A 24,190-nucleotide genomic window follows, 5' to 3' on the forward strand; every position below is an offset into this window, starting at 1 on the left:
CTAGCAGCACAAATGTGCTTGACTGAGGGCATGAATTCAAGGAAATCATCTCCAATATTTTTCTGTCCCTTTTTGACTACTTAGTATCCACTCAAACTGTAATGGAGAAATATGTGTGCATTTCACAGTGTACCTTTTTCAGTACCATCACACTGAATAACATTCAGTCCCATGCCTAAGTAAAAATATGCTGAGTGGAAAAAATGGTCAGTGCGTTTCAGTAACGAGTAACTCATTTTTTTCCTCACTCCCTCTCTATACATGACCAGGAGATCTTGTTCACCTATCCACTTTGCCCATACCCATTCTCCTTGAGCCTGCCCACCCTCCCTTCGTTGCTAGTCCTGGATTTCAGTGGCATTCTCCTTCCTTCCAGAAGGCATGGGCTACGCCCTATTTTTGAGGCATTTGCCAAGCCCAGCTCACAGTGGTTCCAAACAGCAGAGAGGTGTTTCTTCCAAGACTTCAGCAGGTCACCTAGGGAAGGTCGCTTCTTCGACTCCTTTCTCTAGAGAGTGCCTTTCATATACCCTAACCCTACAATCATCCTCTCCTTCCTCTTGCAGAGTCAGTGTCTTAGGTCATCCATACTGTGTGCCCACATAATGAAGGGATGAGCTGGGAGACTTTATTGACAGCAGGACCACAAAGCTACAAGTAAATGTCTGCTTTTGTCATTATACAATCCAAAATAAATACATTTTATGAGATCCTGCAGGGTCAAGAATGAATGCCCTGCCAACTCGCACACACAGACAGTGAGATTTCACAAAAAAATAAGGTTTTTTTTTCCTAAGAATCCATTCTGTTGGGAAAACAGCCTTTTCCATTAATGGACTGAATCTTGTGTTTTGTGATATTTAAATGAATTACTTTTTTGACATGCTACATTTGGCCAGAAAGTCAAATCCCAGAACAGTGAATCTCACCACTGTACTTTGGCGGGCCTAAGACAATGAAACCCAGCTGAAGAAATGTGATCACAATGTCATATGCTATCTGATTTATTAAATGCGACCCAGACCTAGCTTGTGTCTGGGAAAAAGAGAAATCTCATTCAAATGGCATCAGTGCTCTTTCTTTTAGCATACCAGACCTGCCAAAGGAAGCAGAAGGAAAGAACTGACCCCAGCAAAGAAAAGGTTTTGGAGAAGCTACTCCAGTGTGTTAAGTACAATATTTTGAATCAAGTCACAGCATCTCTGACTCAAAGCTGCAGGAAAAAAGGCAATATCACAGTGACCTAAATGAAGAAGATAACCTGGCGTTGGTTCCTGAACACCAGTTATTTGGGACCACATTTGCATGCTCATACAACAAATCAGGAACTTAAATCATGGTGCTGTACACCTCCAAGGAGCCCTCTAACCACAGAGTCAACTACTGGCTATTCTGGGTGGAAGTCTTCTGGTTCAGTCTCCACCAGACATGCCGGTTTGGATATGAAATTTTCCTGCTGGCAAAAAAGTAATTGGAACCAATGTGCTTCCACAAAAGGCATTCATTTCAACAAATCAGCATCTTCCAGCAAGAAACAATTTGCTGAAAACTTTTTGATCAGCTCGCCTGACAAATTAGTTGACTTAATATCAGGGAGTATTTCTCAACAATGATTAAGGTTAAGTAGCCTTAACTGTTCTGGAGCCCCACTTTGTTACATTCCACATACACACACACACTGAAACCACAAGATGTGTGAACGCCGTCCTGCTGAGATGTTCATTCCTATCTTGGCTTGCAGGTCTGAATCTAAATTATCCTCTGAAACTTTTGAACTTTGCTGTAAACTTCATTCGCACTTCTGGGAATTAATAAACACGGGTCATGATTTATGGCACTGTGGGTTTTACAGACTGGTGTTGAATGAATGAGGTGTATCTCTAGCTGCTCTTCACTGCTGATAAGCAGCTGTGAAGGTTTCTTTGTAAAGGTCTTTTATCCAAGAGCATATTTACCAACCACCACCATGCTTTTTTGTTTCCCGGATGCATAAGAACACTGAAGTGAAGGTCAGGTTGGAAGGAACTTGAGATGGAATCTGACCTGGCATAAAACTTTGAGACCATTAAAGGCAGCCTAAGTTCACTTTTCCCAAGTATGACTAGAAGGAGTCTAGTAGGAACTCTGTCTGGTTTTGCGATACACTCAGCAATTAAGAGTTTATCTATATACTTCCAATAAAATGAGTCTCTCATGCTTAGAGACTAATATTTCTGTATTATCCATAGCTTTTCAAAGGTCTTCTCTTTCACCTATGTGGTTCTAAGCCACTATCATGGATAGGACAGCAGGAAAGGGAGACCCATTAGTGGCCGTATCAGATCAGATCCAATACTGTCTTCTTCTCGTATGATATTTCTCATAGGGTTAGGGAAAATCTTGGAGGTGGAATTTCTTCAGAACATAATCTCTGTTATGGGGGAAGAGCAAGCAGCTGAAAAGCATATTTACGATTTGATAGTTCTAAATACAGTATGTGCTGATCCCAGCTTAATTTGTTTAAATGTAAGTAAAGATGTTTGAATTTATACTACCAAAACAGTGTCTTCCGCAGAACAGGCAGAGAGGGGATCACTATACCTCCTTCCACTCTTTGCCATGCCCCCACATTTGGCTGATGCTAAGCGTCTACTACTATACTACATATTTGCAGGATCCTTTGACTCTGTCTTTCACGCCATTTCAGAACAGTGTAAAAATTGCTGGAGAACCTGGCCGAGTTTAAAAATAAAGCTTAAAAATAAACTCTTTTATTTTTAGCTTTTGCACTAATGTTGTATTCTACTTCAATAAAAGGAAAATAACTCAACTAGTAGTGTAATCTTGTTCTGTACTGATCTGTGCCTTACCACGGTTTACCACAGGTTCCTGATGAGTCATTTCTGCCTGGCCCACGTCTTTTTTACTCTGACCTTTGTGCCTGCCCATGTACCACTGCAGTCCTTTGTCTTGCAAACGGACACTACATTTCTGCAGGAGGACAAGGCTGCTTTGATATCGCTCTGGCCCATGGAAATGCCCCAAAACTGTCAATCATCCAGCAGTACTTAAAAGGCCAGGCCATCGGATATAAACAATCACATGAGTATGCCCATTCACACAACATTTGGTTCACAGCATTCCTCAATTAGTGAAGTGCTTTGGTACTGATTTAAGACATTTCAGAAGATTGTTCTTATTAACGTTTTATAAAGCTTCCAAAATATACCTTCCTTATAGAAAGCATATCTTTAGCAAGAATAACTGCATTGCGCACCTGAAAGACAGCAAATCCTGTTCCCTCCGCTTCCACTGTAATTGTCATTGGTTGTGCAGGGGCAATCTGAAAGAAAGATGAGTAAAACAGTATTTTCAAAGTACTTTCAGTCAGGAGACTTTACGAAAGTATTCCTTGCTCTCTACAGTACCTCCTTGGTCTGAAGCAGAAAACGGTTTCGAGTATCAATTGAAAATGTTTCTGGCGTTTTCAAAGAAGGTGCTGTCACTGTTACATCCATTTCTGTTTTGCTTGCAGTAGTGAGAGTTGCAAATAGACTCAAGGCTTGCAGAGCCACCACCGTGTCCTGTTGAGAGAAACAAATCCTTCTGTATTAAACAGAAGCAGCCTGTACAGCGAACTCCCTGTGTATAGGCCATGCCTTGGGGAGCTCACGGTCCCTGCACTGTCCCACTTGTTGATTATGCTGGGGTCCTCATGCAGCCACCTCCACACCTTCATTGGGATTCCACTCTCGCATGAAGGATCCCAGCACAGAAGAGGTATGTTATCCTTGTTGCCAAACAAGGATTACAAGTTAGCTACTGTGACATGCACTGGAGAATGAGGTGGGAGCCAGCTAAGGAAGTTTTCCTCTTGTCTTCCTCTTGGAAGACCTGACATGCTGGTAGACACAACAGTCAGAATCACACACCATGCAGACAGTGAAGAGAAAGTCAATGAGGAAAGTAATGATACTGCTACTTTCTAGATTTATTTAGTGACTATGCATTAAATATCCAGTACTGCACAGGAGTTATTCAGGGTACCTTGGTCACCACAGCAAAAGCTATAGGTCTGACAAACTATTAACATTTACTAAAAAAAAGCCTGAAATGAGTTTTTATCAGACCCCCGGCAGCAATTTCAAAGGAGTTCAGCCCAGTTTTTATACTCTATATTTGATCAAAAGGATTTGTGCAATTGTTTAACCAATGCAGAATATGTTTATAAACACATTATCATACATATATCTAAAATTCTCTTTTGTTTATCTTTCTGTACAATTGCAGGCTTAGCTCTCCAGGTTTTGAACACAAAAGGCATTTTTTAAACATTTGGTCCAGCACAGTTTAGTGAATAAGAATTTTAACATCTGCTATTTTCTGGAAAAAAAATACAGTAATCAATTGTGCGTCTCTAATGCTTCTCAGGGATTTTTCCTGTTCGTGCAGTTCATTTTGCACCTATTTTTAACTAGTGACAGTGAAGGAATTGGCCTTGCAGGCTTGGCATAAAAAGGTGTTTTATTCATTCTTTGGTCACTTCTAGTAACAGAATTCTAACATAACAGAAGCTCAATAACTACAACATGGTGACTGTGCCATACCTTAAGGTACCAGCACGTGCTGCCTATTCACTCCAAATGATTAGAAACCACTCTCCTTCCCGTGCCACGTCCTTGTCTGAGGTGACCTGCTTCACTGATCAAAATCCAGAAAGATCAGCTGATTAGCAACAGTGCCAAAGTTGCTGATACGCTGAACAACTACAGCTGGGATCCCAACTCCAGTGCTTAATGTGGTGTGACAGAACAGATGCAAGTAATGGGCTAGAAGAAGATTTAATAGTCTGGAGTAAGTGGCAGACTTTTTCAGTAGGAGGCCAATATTTACCCTGAAAGAATGCCTTCGATTACTCCTTTGCAGAAGACGGTGACAAAGCATCTGAATGACTCTGCCCTTACTCAGACTACTCATATGTGAGTTTCTGATGAAGATCTACAGCTTGGAAGCCCAAACTTACAAAACTTCTTTCACATTGAAGTGAATGAAACTACAGCAACCTATCACGTCTATAGACCTATCTGATCTATCTTCTAGACCTAAGGAGCTGTAAGATCTTGTTGGAGAATCTGATTGTAAACATCTGAAACCAGAAACATGCCTGCCCTTACCAAAGTTGTGGAAACCAAGGAATACCTTGAACACGTTTTCCAAGCCCTTACACTTACATTTCTCATGTTTACATTTCTCACCCTAAACTGAGACAGAGTTCAAGATGTCTAGAAATGCTATCTGCCACTGCTGAAGCTGACTTCAGAGCTCTTCCACGTCTTAGGCTCAAATGACTCTCAGAAACACAGGTGAAAAACAAGAGGGCAAAGAACCACCACAGAGAAGATAAACGTGCCCCTTGGCATGCTCTAAAGCAGAAGACATACCCAAGGCTTTCACCAGGAAACATTCACAGCTGAAGCACAAGGTGCACGGCTCAGTACGACAATGCTGCATCCAATACACGACTTGAAAAGTTAGGGAATACGGTCTCAACCCAGACTCACAGGCCCCTCTTGCCCGGCAACACAGGCTTTGCAGAATTTGCTACTCTTCCCTACCATGTAAGTCTACATTCATATATATGCTATTTTTTGTATGGATTGTTTTCCTGTGTATATGAGATATGTACATTTTATGCCCAAACATTAAAAGCATTATAAAGCAAAATATACTGATTGCAAATTCATAGTAAGCTATACCACATATACAAATTGCAGTGAGTTATCATACCCTAACTTACAAAACATCACACATGCAACTGATTACTTTCCTCCTTATTGTTTAACAATATATTAAGTTTCTAATGTAATAAACTCATGGAAGGAAACACTCCAAACATTTTTTTTTAAAGCAATCTTAGAAGTTAACAAAAAGTATGGGGTCATTTCCACAAATTAAAAAAAGGTATCTAGAGAGGCATTGGAGTAATTTTGAAATCAAAATAGTTTAGATTATGGAAGAACAAAAGGATTAAATTAATTTCTTAACTTCACCCTCAGGGGTAAATGGTACACTGCTGGATTTTCAAACTTTCAACTAAAAATGGTTTCTGCAGAATAGAGAAAAGCTTTTTCAACTCATTTAGAGCTTCAATCAGCCTCTTCAAATAATAAGCAAGAATTAACACATTAGAAAAATACTAAAACCTCAGGGGAACCGGGCTGGTTCTTAAATTGCATTTTATTTAGTAGAACTAACTTCTCTCAGATTAATACCAACAAACATTTGAAAATAATGAAGGATAGCCTGTACAGCTTGGTACCAAGCAGTATGATGAAATGTGACATTTTACCGTGACCAGCATTTGTAGTTAATTTAAAAGCTCGTTTAAACTAATGCAATCCAAAGTACTATATAAATTTTCTGGATGCCAGCACAGCTTACAAGATGTGGTTTCAATAACATGGAAACCTCCTGGAGATAATGTAGATCTTCCAGATTTCATGGCCCATCAAAAATCTACATAATAATGAGGACAAAGTTAAGACCAACTGCCAACAGAGGCACTAGGTTAGGCTGTTTATCTAAAACCTACTCCCCTTTCTTATCTTAGTTAATAGCCTTTCAGGAGTTTGAGGACCCACATATGGAAAGAATAGAAAGAGCTTTCTCTCCTTGGAAAGAAAGTAAGCACAGATATTTATCACACTTGCTTGGAAAATCTGATTAATTATTTTTCCATGGACATCACTTCTTCTTCTTAATTTAAGATCTTTTGTTATTAATATTTTATATAATCAAGGTGACGCTCTAATTCTGTTTTTTATTATAATTTGCCAAAATACTAAAAGTGGTAGTCCAGGTTTAAGATGTCAATATCGCAAAGAATGCAAGCCAGGCTGCTAGAGCAAAACAAAATTCAGTAATTGTTACGTCAAAACAAATGGTCCCTTTTTTCTTTCTCTTTTTCTTTTTTTTTTTTTTTTTTTTTTTTTTTTTTTATACAGTGCTCATTTAGAAAGTATAACAAAGCCCCTTGAGACCAGATATTACCTGAGTAGATGAAAATCCCCCAAGGTGATTTCTTTGCTGACTTAACCATTTCATAATAGGGATCCCCTCTGCTAATCTGTCTTGATGAAAGTGCGAGAGCAGAGCATATGCTGCAAGTTCAATATCGATGGACCGAGGCTGCCATGAATCAGAAATTTCAGAAGCAGGTGTTATCCAGAAATGAAATTCTCCTGCAAAAGGAACCAATAATAACCTCAGATCCACAGACTGAAGTCTTTGGACTTCTGGGAAAGTCTTAAGGGAAACATCCTAATTAACGCTTACGTACGGGATCTAGCAAGGTTCTTTAAAACTATGTTAATGTTTAGGCATATGCCCCATAAAGGACTGACTTAAGCACATCCTCAGCCATGGCTGAATCTAGATACAAAAAAAGCTGGAGTCCAAATAGTCACTCCCATTAATTTCAGTGAACTTTACATTGATCCTTTTGTTGTCACCCTGAAGTGCCCATGTAAAGGAGCCCTTGGGAAAAGGCCACCTTGTTGCTGGGGCGCTCCTTTCTCTTCGGGACTAGAGAAGGCACCTCAGGCAGCACAGCTGCTCACTAGGCTCATTCTGGAGTGAAGCCGTCCAAAAAAGTGACTTCCTCCCTTCCCAAGAGTGACTGTCCGAAAGGCCTAACTCGGTAAACACAGAGTGACACCCAAGAAGCTCCGTTTCTAGGCTAGAACATGAATTCCTGTGGATTTTTCAAGAGGACAGTTACTACTTTGAACGAAAAACTTCCATTTCTTACACTCCATATGGTCTCCCCTGAAAACAGGGAACAAAATTCAGTCGTGCTGAACTCGGAAGAGGTTAAACATGATGTGATGATGGCTCCCTACAGAAAATGCCACACACCTCTGTATTGTCTTACAGAAAGTCCAATCCTTCAACTCTTCATTCCGGTACTGATTTTAACTAATTGCCCCGCCATACCCTCCTGATATATCCGAACTACTTTGGAATAGCTAACCCCATCCATCACTCTTTAACCACGCTTATCTTACAAGTGCACATAATAACATGGAAAAACTGGTAAGTAATGTTCTTCAACAGCACCGTGGTATTCCCATCAGGAACACAGTAAAAGAGACTGAAAGGCCTAGCTTTGTTGTGAATTGTCATTCATTTACGGACATTTTTCATTAAGGCTGTCTTGGAATTTCTTAGCTTATTCTCTACATCATACTCAAAACAGATTTGAATTCAGAAGGAGGATTCTCTTCATTTCTAATTCTATATGCAGCTGTAGATCTATGATAGGTATTTTTAAATTTGACAAAAATCCATCTCTACAACTGTATAAAATAGTTGTGCAATACCTTGGTGTTCTGCCCTCTGGTTCAGTATATTCAGTGCTTCCTTTGCTTTTGTACTTTTTGCCCAGGACAACGCATATGTAACAAGTGCCAAAGTGTAATTATCCGAAATGCCTTCTTCTAATTTATCTTCTAGAAAGTTTGTAGCACTCTTGATGACATAAGCATGCTGGAAATGAAGGTCATATTGAAGAATGTAGAGTGAATAAAATATGTATTGAAATATTATAATTTAAAAGAAAAGTTTGTACAGAAACAGAAACATTACTATCACCAAACAACAACCAAGAAATACTGAAAATCTCTTTCAGAGTCACAGGCACGAATCTCAAAGGCAAAACTTTGATCTGGCACTGTCTTTTATGAATGTGAGTAATCTCAATGAAATCAATTGGAATGACTTAACATCTCTAAGGATAGTTCCCCCCATAAATTTCTTCGCAACTTTTTGGACTAAAGCCACGACAATATTCTTGCTAAAAACAACTGCCTTTAGATTTTGCAAAGGCACATAAAATTGAAGGGCCCAACAGCACAACTTTGTATTGTCTCAGGTAGATAAGCCAAAGTACTGGGAAGTTTAACAAAATCAGGTTAAAGTTTGTCTCTGTTCAGATGTCCCTCTATTTCCTTAAACTACCAAGTGTTTGCCATGACAATTTATGAAGTATTCCAGTAAATATGAATTCTATTTAAGAACTCCAATACCTGTTTATCTGGGAACCCTAAGAGGGATGACATGATGTAAGCTGTGAGAGTGACTGGATTATTGGTGCCTCCTTGAAGATCACCGTGTAACACTTTCCCAGGCTCGTGAAATTCTCCATTTAATTTCTGATGCCGGACAATCCATTTAGTCGTATCCATGAGTACATCTTGGTCAATATCTATGAATGGACGAGCTTGAAGGAAACATCTTAATACAAAAGCTGACAACCTTGGGGAAAAGGTTAATCAAATATGTCAAAATTAGCAAGGTATTACAGCTTCTTCTGTTTAAGATGATGTAAGAATACTGTGATGCCTAAGGTGTTCTACACACACCTCCCAAGCACAGAGGAAAATACCTACTTGCCTCACCCAGACAAGCAAGTAGACTAAGCTTAATCCATCAAAAAATGAAGCTATGTTCTTGTGCCTAAAGATGATGCTTTTTGCAGCTGTTACAATTCAAAAATAAATACAGACTATAGACTCCAGGTCTGCCAGCACACATTTATCTTTATTCAAATGTTGCTCTCCTGCCTTCTGCTGCTAGGCTAAAGTGGCAAAAACCATAGTTTACAAAGTAATGCAGTTATGAGTGTGATGTTAATTATCATGATTATCCCTGTAATTATATCATTGAAAAAACCTTTGTTGTTTTATTCATTAATAATCCCAAGTTCTGCTTTGCCAAACGTGCATTCATGTAACCTGTCACTGCACTATTTAAGTACCAAGTTGCCAGTACAGATAAATTATCTTCGTTTTCCAATCCATCAATACTCAGTCTAAGGCAAATGAAAGATACTCACTGACTCCAATGAAAGATGCTCACTTACTCCAATGAAAGATGCTCACTGACTCCAGAAGGAGTGACTCAATCAGTGGCACAGTAACTGGGATGGTTCTATTTAAAGTCAGCAGCGTGTACTGAAATATATAAGTATATTTAAACTAATTGAACATGGGTTAGCTGAACAAACTGCTGGAACTTGTCTCTGTAATCTGTCTAGTTTCCACTACTATGCTCACTATGCTTCTGAAGGTGAAATTCACCACTGAAAAGGCTTTTTCAGCTGCATTTACAGTCTCAAAAAAAGGAGGTGTAAGAGAGGTAAGTCGGACAAACTTTTACCACCAGTAACTCTGTTCACCCCCTAGGAAATATGCCTCAGCCAGTCTTCTGCCTCCAGTATGGAGAGAACTAAAAATCTGTTTGAAGCAATGATGATCACATAGCCCTAAATGGTTTCAGTCAACTGCAAGAATAAGTCATTTAATTATTATTCTTCATTCCTTTGAGGAAAGCAACAGAAAAACTTTCAGACCAAGCTATACCCCTGGCTAAAATAATTCATCATTCATTTTTTGCAAAATTAAAAAGCCTTGCCCTAATAATGGCTTTGACAGCATGTTATCCAGCAGAATGATCTTAAGACTTGGCCCAAACACCTAATGAAAACCAGGCAGAAGGCTAATACAGCTGGAAATTTTTACCAGCTTCACAAAAAATTTTTAATCGCAGGGAAAATATCTAAAATGCTCAAATTCCACAGTTAATCTGGCAGAACTACTTACCATGTGCTCCCAGAGGGATCTTCATTTCCAAAGGCACTAAAAGAGCCATCATCCCTCTGGAAAAGCAGCTCTCTCTGGTAGCCTGAAGTGGAAAAGCAGAGACAGGTATTGAACACTTTCCTCTCATGTGGGTTCCAGCACAAACTGTCTGCTGATGTGAAGTGAGGCACTTTCTAAGGCTGAGAAGGGCAGAACTTGAGCTCATATTTCATAAAAAATCTCCCGAATATGTAGGAACACACAAAACCATGCAGAAGATGATGAGAAAGCGGGCAGCAGTTACACGAAGGAACCATCTACAAAAGCAGAACCAGAAGCTCCTGCTCCCACTCATCTGCCACCCAAACACGACAGCGTGGTGCAGAGAGACACGCTCCCACATAACTCGGTGTCTCCAGGATCACAGCAGCGAGCGCAGAGCAGAGCAGCAGCTATAGTTCAGTTCTTCATCGCTTTGGGGAGCTGGAGTTGTGCACCTATAGAAACGCTCTATCCTTCCAGCTGAAGGAAGGACAAGAAAAAATGAAGTATTTTCCAACTGGAAGGGCAAGAGTACAGCAAAGCTACAAATACTGCTAAAAAACAGACCCTTTCAGCAGCTTGCTTCTGCCAGATCAAAGGACTAGCTATCAGAAAAAGCCTGCTGGAAGAGGCTGTTCTGAAACGAGTGAAAAATTTCAAATGACCTGAAGATCCTGAAATCCTGAGAAGGATCCATTTAAAATGTATCTGAAGATTTTTCAGTATCCAGAACAAGTGCAGCTTTCTCCTGACTGCTGAACATCTGTAATAAAAGGGCCCCAAGGGCTCACTAGCTGCTCACGACCACCAGCAGCATCCTTACTCAATAGCTGACTTCAGTGCAGAACCAATGTTTGTTAATGTTAGAAATTAAGAACTTCCTATGATATGCTACTCACTGTAGTTTCTGATACCTAAAGCCTTCCTTCCATTACATTTTGCTTGCCACTTGTGTATCCAGAACAATAATCGCATCTATTTATAGCATTTCACAAGACATCTTTTCTTCTTTCCCCCCACCTTGTCTTTTTCCTTGACTTCACTATTTTGGCTATTATAATTAAGAAAGTGTATTCATTAGTCTAACACCTGACAGATACAGACACAATACTGAATCAGCCAGGCAGAAGGAAAACCCTCAGGCAACCATCATTAAGTCCTACACAAATGAATGAATTTACAAATACGTCCCCTGAGGTCCATCTAACTACAATCATTCCCCTGCAAAATGTTCCTTGCTTTCACTGATAAAGGATTAATCACCCGCTTACATACTATCCTGAATATAGGTACATAGTGAGTGAATCACAGCCTTAATTACTGAGGAACAAATGGCCTGGTCCCTCAATCTAAGCTACAGTGTAAGATGAAATACTAGTCAGTGTCCCTCTGTAACAGAAGAGATATAAAGATGTGAATCTGAACGGCTACAGTATACCAGTGCACCTTCCCATATAAACTCTTATCCCAGTAGCATCAGGTTTAGTTTTTGTCTCTTTAGAGGAGTTTTAAATTACAATTTCCACTTAAATATAGGGGGTTTATAACATATTTAGCACGACAGTGGTTAATTACATGATTAGAACTGGTGAATCTTTCCCATACAGACAAATCTGTCACCTCAGTTAATGATCCTGAGGAGTTAAGCACTCTTGAGTGGGAGGAAAAAAGAAGAAATGAGGGGCACTTCTCACCAAGGAAGGCAAAAGTCACTGTCAAAGTTTAAGCCTCAAAATTACATGTTATGAGGAGCACGAATATATGTGCATATACAAATAGATTGCTTCCTCTTCAAAAGTATCTGGCTGCAAGGCCTGAAAACTGAGGTCTTCTGCTTCTTTGCAGAACAGGCGATATACAGCAATAAGTATTATAATCACCACCCCCCTGGTACTGTAAAAGCACTAAACTAAGACCAACAGCCTGCTTAACAAAGACTGCTGAGCAGCCCTTACACAGGGATGAATTTGTCTCAGAATTTGTTAAGACTGGGCGGGATCAGAAAGATGAGCAGAACCAGAGGGAGGACGGAGCGATCACTCAGCTATTTCCTACAGTCTGCTTGCTTTCTTCTCAACGCCAACCCTGTTGCAGTCACGCAAAAGCCTCCAAACACGAGCGTATCTAACACGGGGAAGCCTGCAAGAAACGCTGGAACAGGAGACCTGGGGGCTGTGAACCACCGCGTTCGTTCCAACGGACACTCAATCAGACATGAAAAACGATACTTCAAATGTCAACACATACAAGTGGAAAGGCAAGGAAAAGAAGGATCCTATTATGAAGATGTACACTAGTACTCCCAGAGGACTGGCTGGAACCCAAGAGATGTAGGAGGCTCACTGAGCAAGGCTGAAAGAGAAGTGCATCAGGACGGAAAGGACTTCAGAAATATGTGAAAGACGAAAGGGTTTCACATTTCAAACAGCTTGGAAATACTGCTCAAACTCGTTGCTTGCTTTGGGTCTAGCACCAAAGTTTTCAGACCAACCAGGATTTTTTTTTATTTCTGAGGAAGTGATTTCAAGATGGGATCTGTCATTCCCACAACTGAAGGAATTTTTTTAAAAGGCAACTTTTCTTTTGCTTTGCCTTTGTTCTAGGCAAATAAAAACTGCTAAAAAAAAGATCATTAGCAGTCTCTGCTAGCTATATGATCCCTTATTCTCACAAGCATTTAGCCTTAAAATTAACTATATTTACTTCAGATTATGAGGTCACTTTTTCAAATATTTAGTCAATTCCAACATGTGAAATAAAGTCTGTTTTAAATTAAACTTCATGACAATCCTTTCAAAACTGAGCTTATAAAAGTTACATCTCAAACTAAAGACAAATTTCAACTTTAAGGTTACAATTTTAAAAAGTCTGAAATCACTTGTTAAAATAAGGCGAAAAACCACAATATTTTTTAGATTGTGGTTCTCTTCTATCTTAAGGTTACAAGTATTTCAGCATACTTACTGTTTTGGCTACTACAGCGTTAAAAACAGGTACATAAATTCAAAGCCCCAGGAACAAGTTAAGTAACACAATAGTTTGTATATGTGACATTTAATCCTGTAATTTTCACTTGCTTTGAAATAACTTTAATAAATCTGTTACTAGAAAACTTCAGAAAATTATGGTACCAAAACTCAGGCCTCGAAGAGTGGTAGATTGCTTACACACTTCAGAGTAGCTGTTTACGTAACACACCTTTTCCGCCCCACTTTACTTTTCAACTAAACCATGTAGCACGAAGGGTTTAAAAAAAATCATTTAACTGCTTTTGACAGAAAATTGGAATCTTGATGAAAGGAAGATTTATTTTGAGCTGTGTCTTTTCCAAGGTAAATGCCAACAACTTAAAAAAAAAAATCAAACACCAAAAAAAAAAAAAAAAAAAAATCGAAGACTTGCAGAGAGTAAACAAAATTTGAAAATGTCACCATGGTGCCTTAGTAGGGGTGTAGCTCACATGAGGATGGTCTCATTCCTCTCTGTGAACCAGGCTCTCAGTATGCAGACTGACACATGGCGAGCGTGGTACATCACAGTTAGACACTGATCCAAAAGGCACAGAGACGCATAGTGCAACTATGCTCTCCACGCTTTGTGATGCCCTTGAGTATTTCCCGATTAAAATATACAACAATTTCCAACTAAAATTTTCCAGCTTTTCACTTCCAGCACAGAGTTCACTTCTGATCAAGTCTAAAACTTGGGTGGGCGAAAGCCAGCCACGAGAGCAAACGCCACTCCTTGAGCTCTACAAGGACATGGCAGGATGGGGATGGTGTCACTAAAGACAGATACACACGTGGGATGAATATGGTTAGCTCTGCCCCCTGACTAATTTTCAACCTCTGTGCCTCAAGCAAAGGTCAGAAATGTTTGCTCACACGTGGTTTTATCAAAGGAGAAATAACAACCACCTAGGAAATCCATATGAATTACCTTCTAAAATGCATTTTTCATCTGAAAAAAAGTAACTATATAAAAACAACATGTTTTTAATGAGCAAACTTGCCTTTGTAAACAAAATCATTTGCTCTTCAATTCTGTCAGCCCAGAAGAAAGAGGAAAAGAAAGAGAAGATGGGCTTTTCTTCCTGTTCTCATGACACCAACAGAGCAGTATTTCAAATACCAAATCAGAGCCAGAGATACCTTTTTACTACTAAGAGTTCTTAAAAACCTAACATCTTTCTTTTAAGCATACAGACCTTTTCTCATAAATGATACAGCTTTTGATTTAATATCCTCTCTCAGCTGCCTGGTTTTAGTCAGGTATTGCAAAACATAAACATTTGGAGCAAAATTGATCATATTCTGTTCACCGCAGCCATAAGGCATCTTAATCAATGATGACAAACCGTTGATAGAAGGCCCAAGTAAATCACCTGAAAGATAAAATTTAATGAAAATAAATTAAAGCTTCTCGCAAATAAATGCATACCTCACACACAAAGGGTGGTATCATCTAAACTGGGCGAAAATATGATACATTAGGAATGTTTGTACTAAACACCACTAACCAGACAGAAAAGATACTTCATCTTCTGATCAACTTTGTGCCCACTGACCCATCTCCCCACAGATCTTTCCAACTACAGAGTAATTTCAAACAGCCACCATTTTTTAAAAAAAAAAAAAAAAAAAAAAGATATTTAATCCCGGAAAATGTTTCAGTAATGGTACATATTTGAAACTTCCTGTATTTGTTCTCTCACCCACAGTTATCAAAGCCTAGGTGTCACAAGAAACAACAATCAGTCGGGTTTTAGGTTTTATTCTGCAGACAAGCAGAATTAAAACAGGATACTAGCAAACTTTATTAATATAGCAATTAAATAAAAATTAATGCAGTCTCCTAAAAACCTGTAAAGCAACAGCCGTACTGGGCAAATTCTTCTAAGGGTCTTTCAGCAGGGGCTCTGAGAGAAGCTCTGGCAAATCCTGCTAGGGTAGCTCAGGTTATTATTACACACCAGCCTCCCTGCTCTATTTGACAGAGTTTACTTCTAGTTACTACTGGCAACTGCTCTGTCCTTTACAAACCACCTATGCCTGCAGTGCAGAAGATGCCAGCAGCTGGATTATGGACACATATATCTTAGATACTGAGTTCAACAAAAGCCTAGCAGGCAAAAAACTATTTTTAAAAAAGTATATAGCTGACCAGTAAACAATAAAGATGGAAACAGAATAAGATAATCCTTACCAACAGCAGTGACCTGCACTCTCTCACTGCCACTTACAACATCAAAAGGAAAAGTGAAATCCAAAGTTTTTGATACTGCCTGCGGTTTATTCCCAGTCAAATCCAAAAGGACTGTCTGAGAATACATCTGTTCCAATCCTTCAGCCTATCAAAATAAAGACAGGATTATTGTCATCTCCAACAGTTAGCTGCTTTTAGGACAGAAGTTGTGTGCTTACTGTACTGAAGGATCTAAAACACTGCCAGGTATTTTGTGCTGCTTGCTAACACATCAAGAACCTGAGCTATTGGCCCATCCAAACTGACACAGAAATGTTTTTCTTATAAAGACCTACCTCCACTATCTGCTTCTCGAGGCCACGTGTCAATGACAAAAATACACCCGCAAAGTCAATGAGAGCACCTCTGATTGTAGTGAGCTCCATGCCAAGCACGGAGCTCCATGGCCAAGCACATGCTAAGGCCGGGGGTGCTGTCTGCAATCCTACCATGACACTGTCATACAAGGAGGACTTAAACTGAAGTTAGGTACATGATCATAAAGGTTTCATTTCCTCATGCATGCAAAATCCTTTGAGACAAATTGTCCTTGAAGCAGAGAAAATAAATGGGTTTCTTTCCTCAGCCTACACCTTAGTCTAACAGACTTTTATTCTCTTCTGCACAACAACTGAGCTTCCACAGAAAGGGCAGTAAGCAGCTCCACCTGAAAACAATTCACAACTCTGCCAGATAGTGGTTTTAAGCAGTCTAAGTAGAAGCTGAGAGAGCTGGCCCTGTTCAGCCTGGAGAATAGAAGGCTGAGGGGGATCTCATCAATATGTAAAACACCTGAAGGGAGGGTGCAAAGAAGATGGAGCTAGGCTCTTCTCAGTGGTGCCCAACAGCAGAATAGGAGGCAACACACAAATTGAAATAAAGGGATTTCCTTTTAAACATAAAAAAATACTTTTTTAACTGTGAGGCTGTTCAAACACTGAAATAAGCTGCCCAGAGAGGCTGTGAAGTCCCCGTCCTTGGGCATATTAAAAACCTGACTGTACATTGTTCTGAGCATCCTGCTGTAGTTGATCCTGCCCTGAGCAGGAAGGTTGGACTACTCCCTTCCAACCTCAACCATTCTCTGATTCTGTGATCTTAAGCATTTATTTTAGGATGAGATGTACAAATATCTATCACCTTCCACTGAAATGGAGCTTAACATGAATCAGACTTAGATGTCCAAAGTTAGGCAAGTCTTATCAGTTTCTGGTTTATCAGAAAGTCTGGGGGCTAAATTTCCACCACTAGCAAAATACAAAAATGTTCATATAAAATAGGCTTTGAACTAAAGCCAGGTGTATGGCAAAATTGACTGCACTTAACACAGTTATTTGGTCCACCCTCCACAGATGATTAAGCTAGCTATAGCACCAGGAGTTCACTGATGTACAAATAGGTTTCACCTTGCCTTCAGAAGCATTTGACACACTATCTGTTGTAGAACAGACCTATGTGTTCATTCCTGGAAGGGGATCTAAAGAATTTTAAAGGAGAAATTATTTTAAAAGAAGTGTTTTCTAATTAAAGTCACCTGACCCAAAACCAACCTTACACAGCAAGAGGCAGACAAGTAAATTGGTTTGCCTTTTTGCTGCACTCTGTTGTATATTTTAGGAAACAATTTATTTCAGGAACAAGCCAAGCTGCAGACTGTTTACCTTTACTAAAACTTTCTGGATGATAGCATCAGAAGCAGCAGATGATATTGCTGTCACTTTGATGGGAATCTCTCCCAGCTGTTTCGGCTTGATTGGGAATTGAACAGTTTTCTCATCTTCACTTGGTACAGATATAGACTGTTCATTTTCTGTAGCATTTATTTCATTGGATGTTAGAATAATTTCAAAAGCACCATTCATATCCAGGATCACAGTAACCTGTAAATACAGTAACATTTGCAATACAAAGTGTTAATTTTGAAAAACTGCTTTCATAAGCTGCCTCTTTTTTTGTGCATAGAGAAATAGCTTTATGGTCCGCCCACTGAAGAAAATACTAAAATTCTCACAATAGAAAGATGTGGTCTCCACCGGTGATGAAAACCCTGCAGTGTCTAGTAACATTCAAGTACAAAAAGACTGTTATTTTACCTCAGCTTCTTCTTTCAAATAATTAAAGATGTTCACTTCCAAAACGAACTGCTCTCCTCTGATGACAGAGTATGGAAGGTTCAGGAAAATGAAGAAAGGTTGAAAAGCTTCTAGCTGCAAAACAAAATCAGCAGTGAGCCCCTAGAATCAGATACTACCAAGAAAATGCCTATACAACTTGTCTTCTGATCACTTTTAAATTCAGATGACAGAGTATGTTTACTTGTACTCTACAGTTAACAAAATGTATTACTGCAGGGCTGAAGCAGAAGCCAAAGATGCTTCTAGTCGTTAGCACCTTTGTGCCATTCAGATGAGAGCTGCTGACAGCTTTGACAGGGCAAGTTCCAACAGAGGCACCTGAATTGGGACTAAGAGTCTATCATCTGGCAAGTTTGGAAGCTGTGACCTGTTCTGAGATCTCATTAAGGTAACTGTGAACTGTTTTGACTGCACAAGTAATGGATGATTAAGAATCTGTCAGTTGCCCTAACTCCATGTCAATACAGAAATGCATGTTGGAATACAAAATAACTAACTCTCCCAAATTCTGTAATTCACCAACATCTTAGAATGATGTGTTATTTTGTAAGATTAATCTTGGCATAAGTTCTTTAGTTATATTTATAAAAATACATCTTTTCTTAATTAAAAGAAAAACTGCAGAAATATACCAGCAAGCAGTTACTTTTATCTGTGAACAGAGGTTTTTGGATGAAGTCTTGGCTCTAAGAAGTCAGTGGTAAGTTCTCATCAAGCTGAATGGGATCAAAATTTCACTGTTTATGAACATCTGTACAATAAGAATGGCTGAAGCATGATATCCTTTATTATTGAAATGTCAACTAAAAATGGTTTTAATTTGGTTTTCATTAAAAAAATTCTTCCAAGTGTTTTGAGTTTCAGCTTTCTTTCTAGCGAGCAAATATCCCAACGTTTTCTTTTTAAAACTTTGAAAAGTTGTTTGCTAAAGCTTTCAGTGTCAAAAACTTCATTAGATATTAGACATTAGAGAAGTTCTGATGGAGAATTTTTGATTAGTTCTTAGTCGAGGTTTTCCCTATGCACCTATTTTCTTTGTCTTTTTTGTTTTGCCTTTCTCTAAAACTGTTGCAACACTGAAGTTTTACATTCAGGAATATTCCGGTATATTACAATAAAATACAATAGGGTAAAATTATCGACTATCTGTGTAGTAGAAGTCAAATAAAAACAAGATGCAAAGCAGTAAATGACATTAAGCACGCAGATGTCACTTATTTATTTCCCCGTTACAGTTTTCATGCATTTCTTTTATTTGCCTCTCTGTATGGTACTGATTAACATGTTTCAGCCATATGGAACACTAAGCACAATCTAAACATCCCAACGAGGGTGAAGTACTGAACAGTGCATGCGGGTGACTATAGTTAAATAATAATCTCAACATCTGTTCTACTTGCAGCCTTCTCAAATTTGAGGATGAGAGGCCAAGTGTATATTTTCATACAGTTTAAATCAGAAAACTATTCCTCTTTCTGTCCCATCTCTGCCAAGCCAAGTGAAAGAGACGAGAATCATGATTCCAGTCTCAAAGGAGCCTTAGCCGCAAAATCCAGATTGGGCTCCACATTCTGTGGTGGAGTTATGATCAGGATGTTCAAAGCACATGTTCTGTGTCTGGTGTAGCAGCCAACTACAAAATCTGGACCTAGATCTCGGTTTGGATCCCAAAAGTTGCCCCTCCCCATGAGAACTTACATGGGTAGATGGCTGTCTCCAAGCTATGCTTGTACTAGTCCTGGCATCAAGTTGGAAATCTACGACCCAGCACTGCACAGTTTCAACCTTTCTAACCTTAGGCACTTAAGTGGAGTTGTCTCAGTTAGGAACATAGTTTCTCTAGGATCTCTACATAATGAATGGAAAGAGATAAATACCTTCAGAGGATTATTCAGCGTATATAAAATACTAGCTAAATAAGACTTCAAAAAGTAATTCCTATTTTAAACAGTCTAAATAACTCTCTCTAAGCTGTTTCCATGAATACAGAGTGAGCCTAGGACAATGCACTTGTACATCTGGAATCTCAGGTTAGAGACCTAACCTGAGGAGTGCTGAATTTAGCTTAAATTGCTAAACTCCTCGAACACTTGGAAGCACAAAAAGAGCCTCAGGAGACAGGAACTTGGCAGCAAGAAGCATCTCATCCCACCGCTGGCTCTCAGTGTCCTCTCTGCTCCTCAAGCTAAGTCACTCAAAAAGTAGCACCTATGTTTAGTCCAAGACTGGTTTTGACAGATAAATTAAAGTGAGGCCAGAATTTAGTCTTTAAGCAATTCTCCCACCCTCCCTCCTGGGGTGTTAGCGGAGCAGCGCAGTGGCATGATCTTTCCAGCAGACAACACGCTTCTCCCATCTCAGCCACCTCTTCCCAGCTAGTCTGTGCAAACCGCCATGCATGCACTATCAACTCATGGAAAGCCCTCTTGGCAGAGCCAAGAAGACATGGAAACACGCTGTCCTCAGGCAGTCATTCCCCCTTTCTACATACAAAGATTCTGAAGCAGGCACATCCTGAAAGTGCTCTAACAAAACAACTGCTCCAACAGAAATAGGCACCCAAGTATCTGTGTAATGTCTGAGATATTTATATGAGCAGGAAGGGGAGGCAGGTACAGTATCACATATGTCTTCAGTGATGATTCAGTTTTCTTTACAGTTTGAATACACACAGTCTCTCAATCACTTTATTAGTATAAGGAGACAGCTGCTGTTAGAACTAAAATACAGCTTCCAGTAATAACCTACAGTGTTACCAGCGTTTAAAGAACTGTCTAGTGCCATGGTACCTCCACTGGAGCAGTCATCACTCCAAGCCCGCTGTTTTCAGACATCACAAAAGCACTGGCTACCCAGGATGTGATGGTATCAGGTACAATGACTTCCATTGTGGTGTCTGTGTCAGATCTGATGGCAGAAGGGAGAGCAGACTTTCAAAAGCATCCATTTACAGACATCAGTAAGTGGACACGAATGTTTAAAATGCATCAAAAATTAAGTCCAAACTCTTGGCAGGAAAAGCTGCTGATTATCTGTTTTTCTTTTCCTAATCATTTAGAAATATTTGCGATGGGATCAAAATGATTTACAAAATTTAAATTATTTTAAATTACATGTATTTAAGGTAATTACATTGAATCACATTACATATAATCAACTTTTACAGATCCTTTAAAACAATCCCAGATGATGCTTGCTTCCCGAACTTCTCAGCTGTGAAAGAAGTCAAGATTTGTGCTTCATGACACAGGTCAGATTTCACCATTATTTGACAGTTTGAACTGCTCATTGAATTAGGTGCAGACAGGAGCAGACTTCCCTCTCTGGGCTGATCACCATCTTCTCATGTACTGTAGAGGAAAAGACTGGGTCTCCCTATCTGTTATCTCCCCATCTGTAAAAGAAAGCGAGTTTCTTTTGTCTCCAGGATTTTTATCTAGTTTCTATTGAAAATACAAGGCCTTCAGCCAGGCACTGTCCTATTTTGTGCAGCTGCACAATGCCTCATCTGGTGGGTCTCCAGTCTCACTTGTGGCCTCTAGGTGGTAGTAGAACATAAATAATACTACATTTTTAAGCAGCGTTCTTCAGCACCACTGCAGAATGCTACTGAAGCCTACAAAATAACAATGGCAAGTGTAAATCAGTTTCCATTTGCTTCTAATCTTATACCTGGTTTTAGTGTCGATCCAAAGCCAAGTCTCTGGAAAGTGTGTCCTCACATAGAGATTGCTGAAATCAGGAGGTCCATTTTTAGAAACCGGCATATCATCACCAAAACCATCCTCTATGGGTATCATTCCACCATCTACAAAATAAAAAATATTGTCCTACCTACAAAAATCTAGGTTTAAGAAAAATCAAATTAATACAGTTAAGAAAAGTCAAATTAATGCAGTGTTTGGAGTATAATCTATAGCTTTGTTACATATGGTAACACTATTCTGTGACATTAGGAACTACTTTTTTTTCTTGCTTGTTTATTTTAAGAATTAAAAAAGTTTCACACAAACTTAAATTTTTACGTGGCCTCTCTGGAGTGCTGGTGTAATACGGCTACACATGACAAACCACTGCAACATATATCAACTGGAATTGCAAATAAAAACTCCATTCACCCTCAGAACTTTAAGGGGTAGTGTCGCTCAGGACAGCAGAAAAACGAAGTTTTTAAAATACTAGTCATATGCATTTTGTATGTCTTGAACCTTGGAAATGGTAATGGTTTGCAAGGCTGGATGCAGCCTGTATGCAGTACAGTAAGAAGACCTAATAGGGGTCCTAACCCATGGACCTCCTTCCCCACTCAGTAAATTAGATTTGGCTACATTTATTTTTATTACTTACAAAGAAAATGTTCCTTATCCTCCTCAAGAATTGCATCAGTTGATACCCAAAGGCTGCATTTCTGGATAAAATTTATACAGTATATCTCAATACAGGACATTCAGGACATCAACAGTGCTTATCTATTTTCTTTTTCTTTTCTTTCTTTTTAAGAAAATAAAGTCATCATAATAAAGCAATCATAGAACTAAAGCAAGTAATATACAGGAACCAACAAAACTGAGATCATCTGAATCTGAATATTGCCTTAATGACTGAAAACCTTTCAAAGGGAAGACAATATCAAGCATAAACCAATCCATATTCATGAAAGTATAAACATACTTCACAATTCAAAACCCTTACAAGCCATGAAAACAGTACATTGTCTACAGTCCCAAACTTTAAAAAGGGCATTTTCTTCTAGCAAGTGATGTGCAAATCATTAAGCAGTAAAAAAACCCAGCTTAGAATTAAAAAAAAAAGTACCTGAAAGACACCAAAAGAACCTCTGACCAGGGGGAAATACTGCACTGTGCTGTATAAATTGAGCTCATGGAAGACCTAAGACAAGAAAAACAAAATCATCCAAAGAGTGACAGCAAACTCACATTTTTCAGAACTTTTGCTGTTGTAGATGCTAATTCATGGAGGTACAGCTCTAAGAAGCGTGCTTAGCCCTCATCAAAGAGAAAAGAATCTGTGACAAGATGAAGGGGATTAGGCTGCAATGGTTTCATGAAGAGTGACCAAGACTATATAAGCCTAAAATAGGAGCCTACAGCCCACTGATATTCTATGGCACTTAGGCTATGTCATTTGAGCACTTTAGGAATGATGTATATTGTCAGCTCTTTCAAATTGTTGACGCACTAGAGCTTCTGCAAGTAAAGGGAATTCAAAAAGATGAGTAATTTATTCTGCTCTTCAAAAACTAAAATTCTTTCTTTATTTTACATTACTAATTTTAAAGAACACAAAGCACAAATCATTAGGGAGTTTTTCCAACTTTTTTGTCTTTCCTGAAAGAAGAAACTGCGAAGTGTTAACTGAACAGTCTATCAAATGGAAGAACAATACAGTATTAATTGGAATTAGAAACGCTGCGCCTATTACCTTGTAAGCCTTACAGTCTTTTCTGCGCGTGTTGATAAACTACTTGCAGAAGTAAAAAATATTTGCATAATTAAGGACTAAAAATCCTGCCTAAAGAACATTACTCACTCAGCATATAAACTATAACATTTCCATAAACATACATCTTTCATACACACAATAATGAAAACCTTTTTTCCCATTTACTTACAGAATCTTCTGTTATATCACTACTTTCTCCTAGAAGCTTTGTACTTTTATCAACAACTGCAAGTCCAATTACTGATCCTGGTTCTGTTGTACTGATTTTAAGGGAGACTTTCTCAGATGGTTTGACTTTATCTTTGCTCCAAGAGATTTTAATCTAGAAAAAAGTAAAAAAACAGCACTGGTTTAAATTATACAGTGATATTTACAGCCACTAAGAACTCCGAGGAAGCATTTTCTTAGCTTAATTGGCTATAATTAAGACTCTGGATTTGCTTTTCCTAGGACCTTTGGGAAAATACTACAGCGTTCATTTTGCTCTCTTGCTCCCCTAGCTCTTCAGTTCCTTGGACTGATGGGAAGTCAGCATTAGGATCCATTATCATTTCAACCAGCTCTTAGTATACAAGCAGCAATCTCTTGAGCCACAAGAATACACCAGTTTCTACAGCTGAGGGCAGTAAAAGAAACGCATTCGCTCTTTATCAATGCACAACACAGCATGTAACGTATTTAGGGAAA

General features: G+C 39.0%; 1 protein-coding gene across 1 annotated transcript in view; it reads right to left on the reverse strand.

Moving 5' to 3' along the window:
* Positions 1 to 24,190, reverse strand: part of CD109 (CD109 molecule) — a gene marked incomplete at its 5' end in the record, with an annotated part of 36,491 nt that overhangs the window by 11,606 nt on the left and 695 nt on the right. Inside the window, 15 exons of the mRNA XM_009572927.1 lie at positions 3,257 to 3,322; positions 3,408 to 3,563; positions 7,030 to 7,220; positions 8,361 to 8,526; positions 9,066 to 9,294; positions 10,641 to 10,722; positions 14,869 to 15,045; positions 15,867 to 16,011; positions 17,567 to 17,785; positions 17,999 to 18,112; positions 20,830 to 20,947; positions 21,713 to 21,848; positions 22,388 to 22,448; positions 22,856 to 22,930; positions 23,673 to 23,825. Of these exons, the coding sequence (XP_009571222.1) occupies positions 3,257 to 3,322; positions 3,408 to 3,563; positions 7,030 to 7,220; positions 8,361 to 8,526; positions 9,066 to 9,294; positions 10,641 to 10,722; positions 14,869 to 15,045; positions 15,867 to 16,011; positions 17,567 to 17,785; positions 17,999 to 18,112; positions 20,830 to 20,947; positions 21,713 to 21,848; positions 22,388 to 22,448; positions 22,856 to 22,930; positions 23,673 to 23,825 (2,088 nt within the window). The remainder of the gene's footprint in view (positions 1 to 3,256; positions 3,323 to 3,407; positions 3,564 to 7,029; positions 7,221 to 8,360; positions 8,527 to 9,065; positions 9,295 to 10,640; positions 10,723 to 14,868; positions 15,046 to 15,866; positions 16,012 to 17,566; positions 17,786 to 17,998; positions 18,113 to 20,829; positions 20,948 to 21,712; positions 21,849 to 22,387; positions 22,449 to 22,855; positions 22,931 to 23,672; positions 23,826 to 24,190) is intronic.

This window comes from Fulmarus glacialis, unplaced genomic scaffold (assembly GCF_000690835.1).
Source record: "Fulmarus glacialis isolate BGI_N327 unplaced genomic scaffold, ASM69083v1 scaffold10562, whole genome shotgun sequence".
Lineage (NCBI taxonomy): Eukaryota > Metazoa > Chordata > Aves > Procellariiformes > Procellariidae > Fulmarus > Fulmarus glacialis.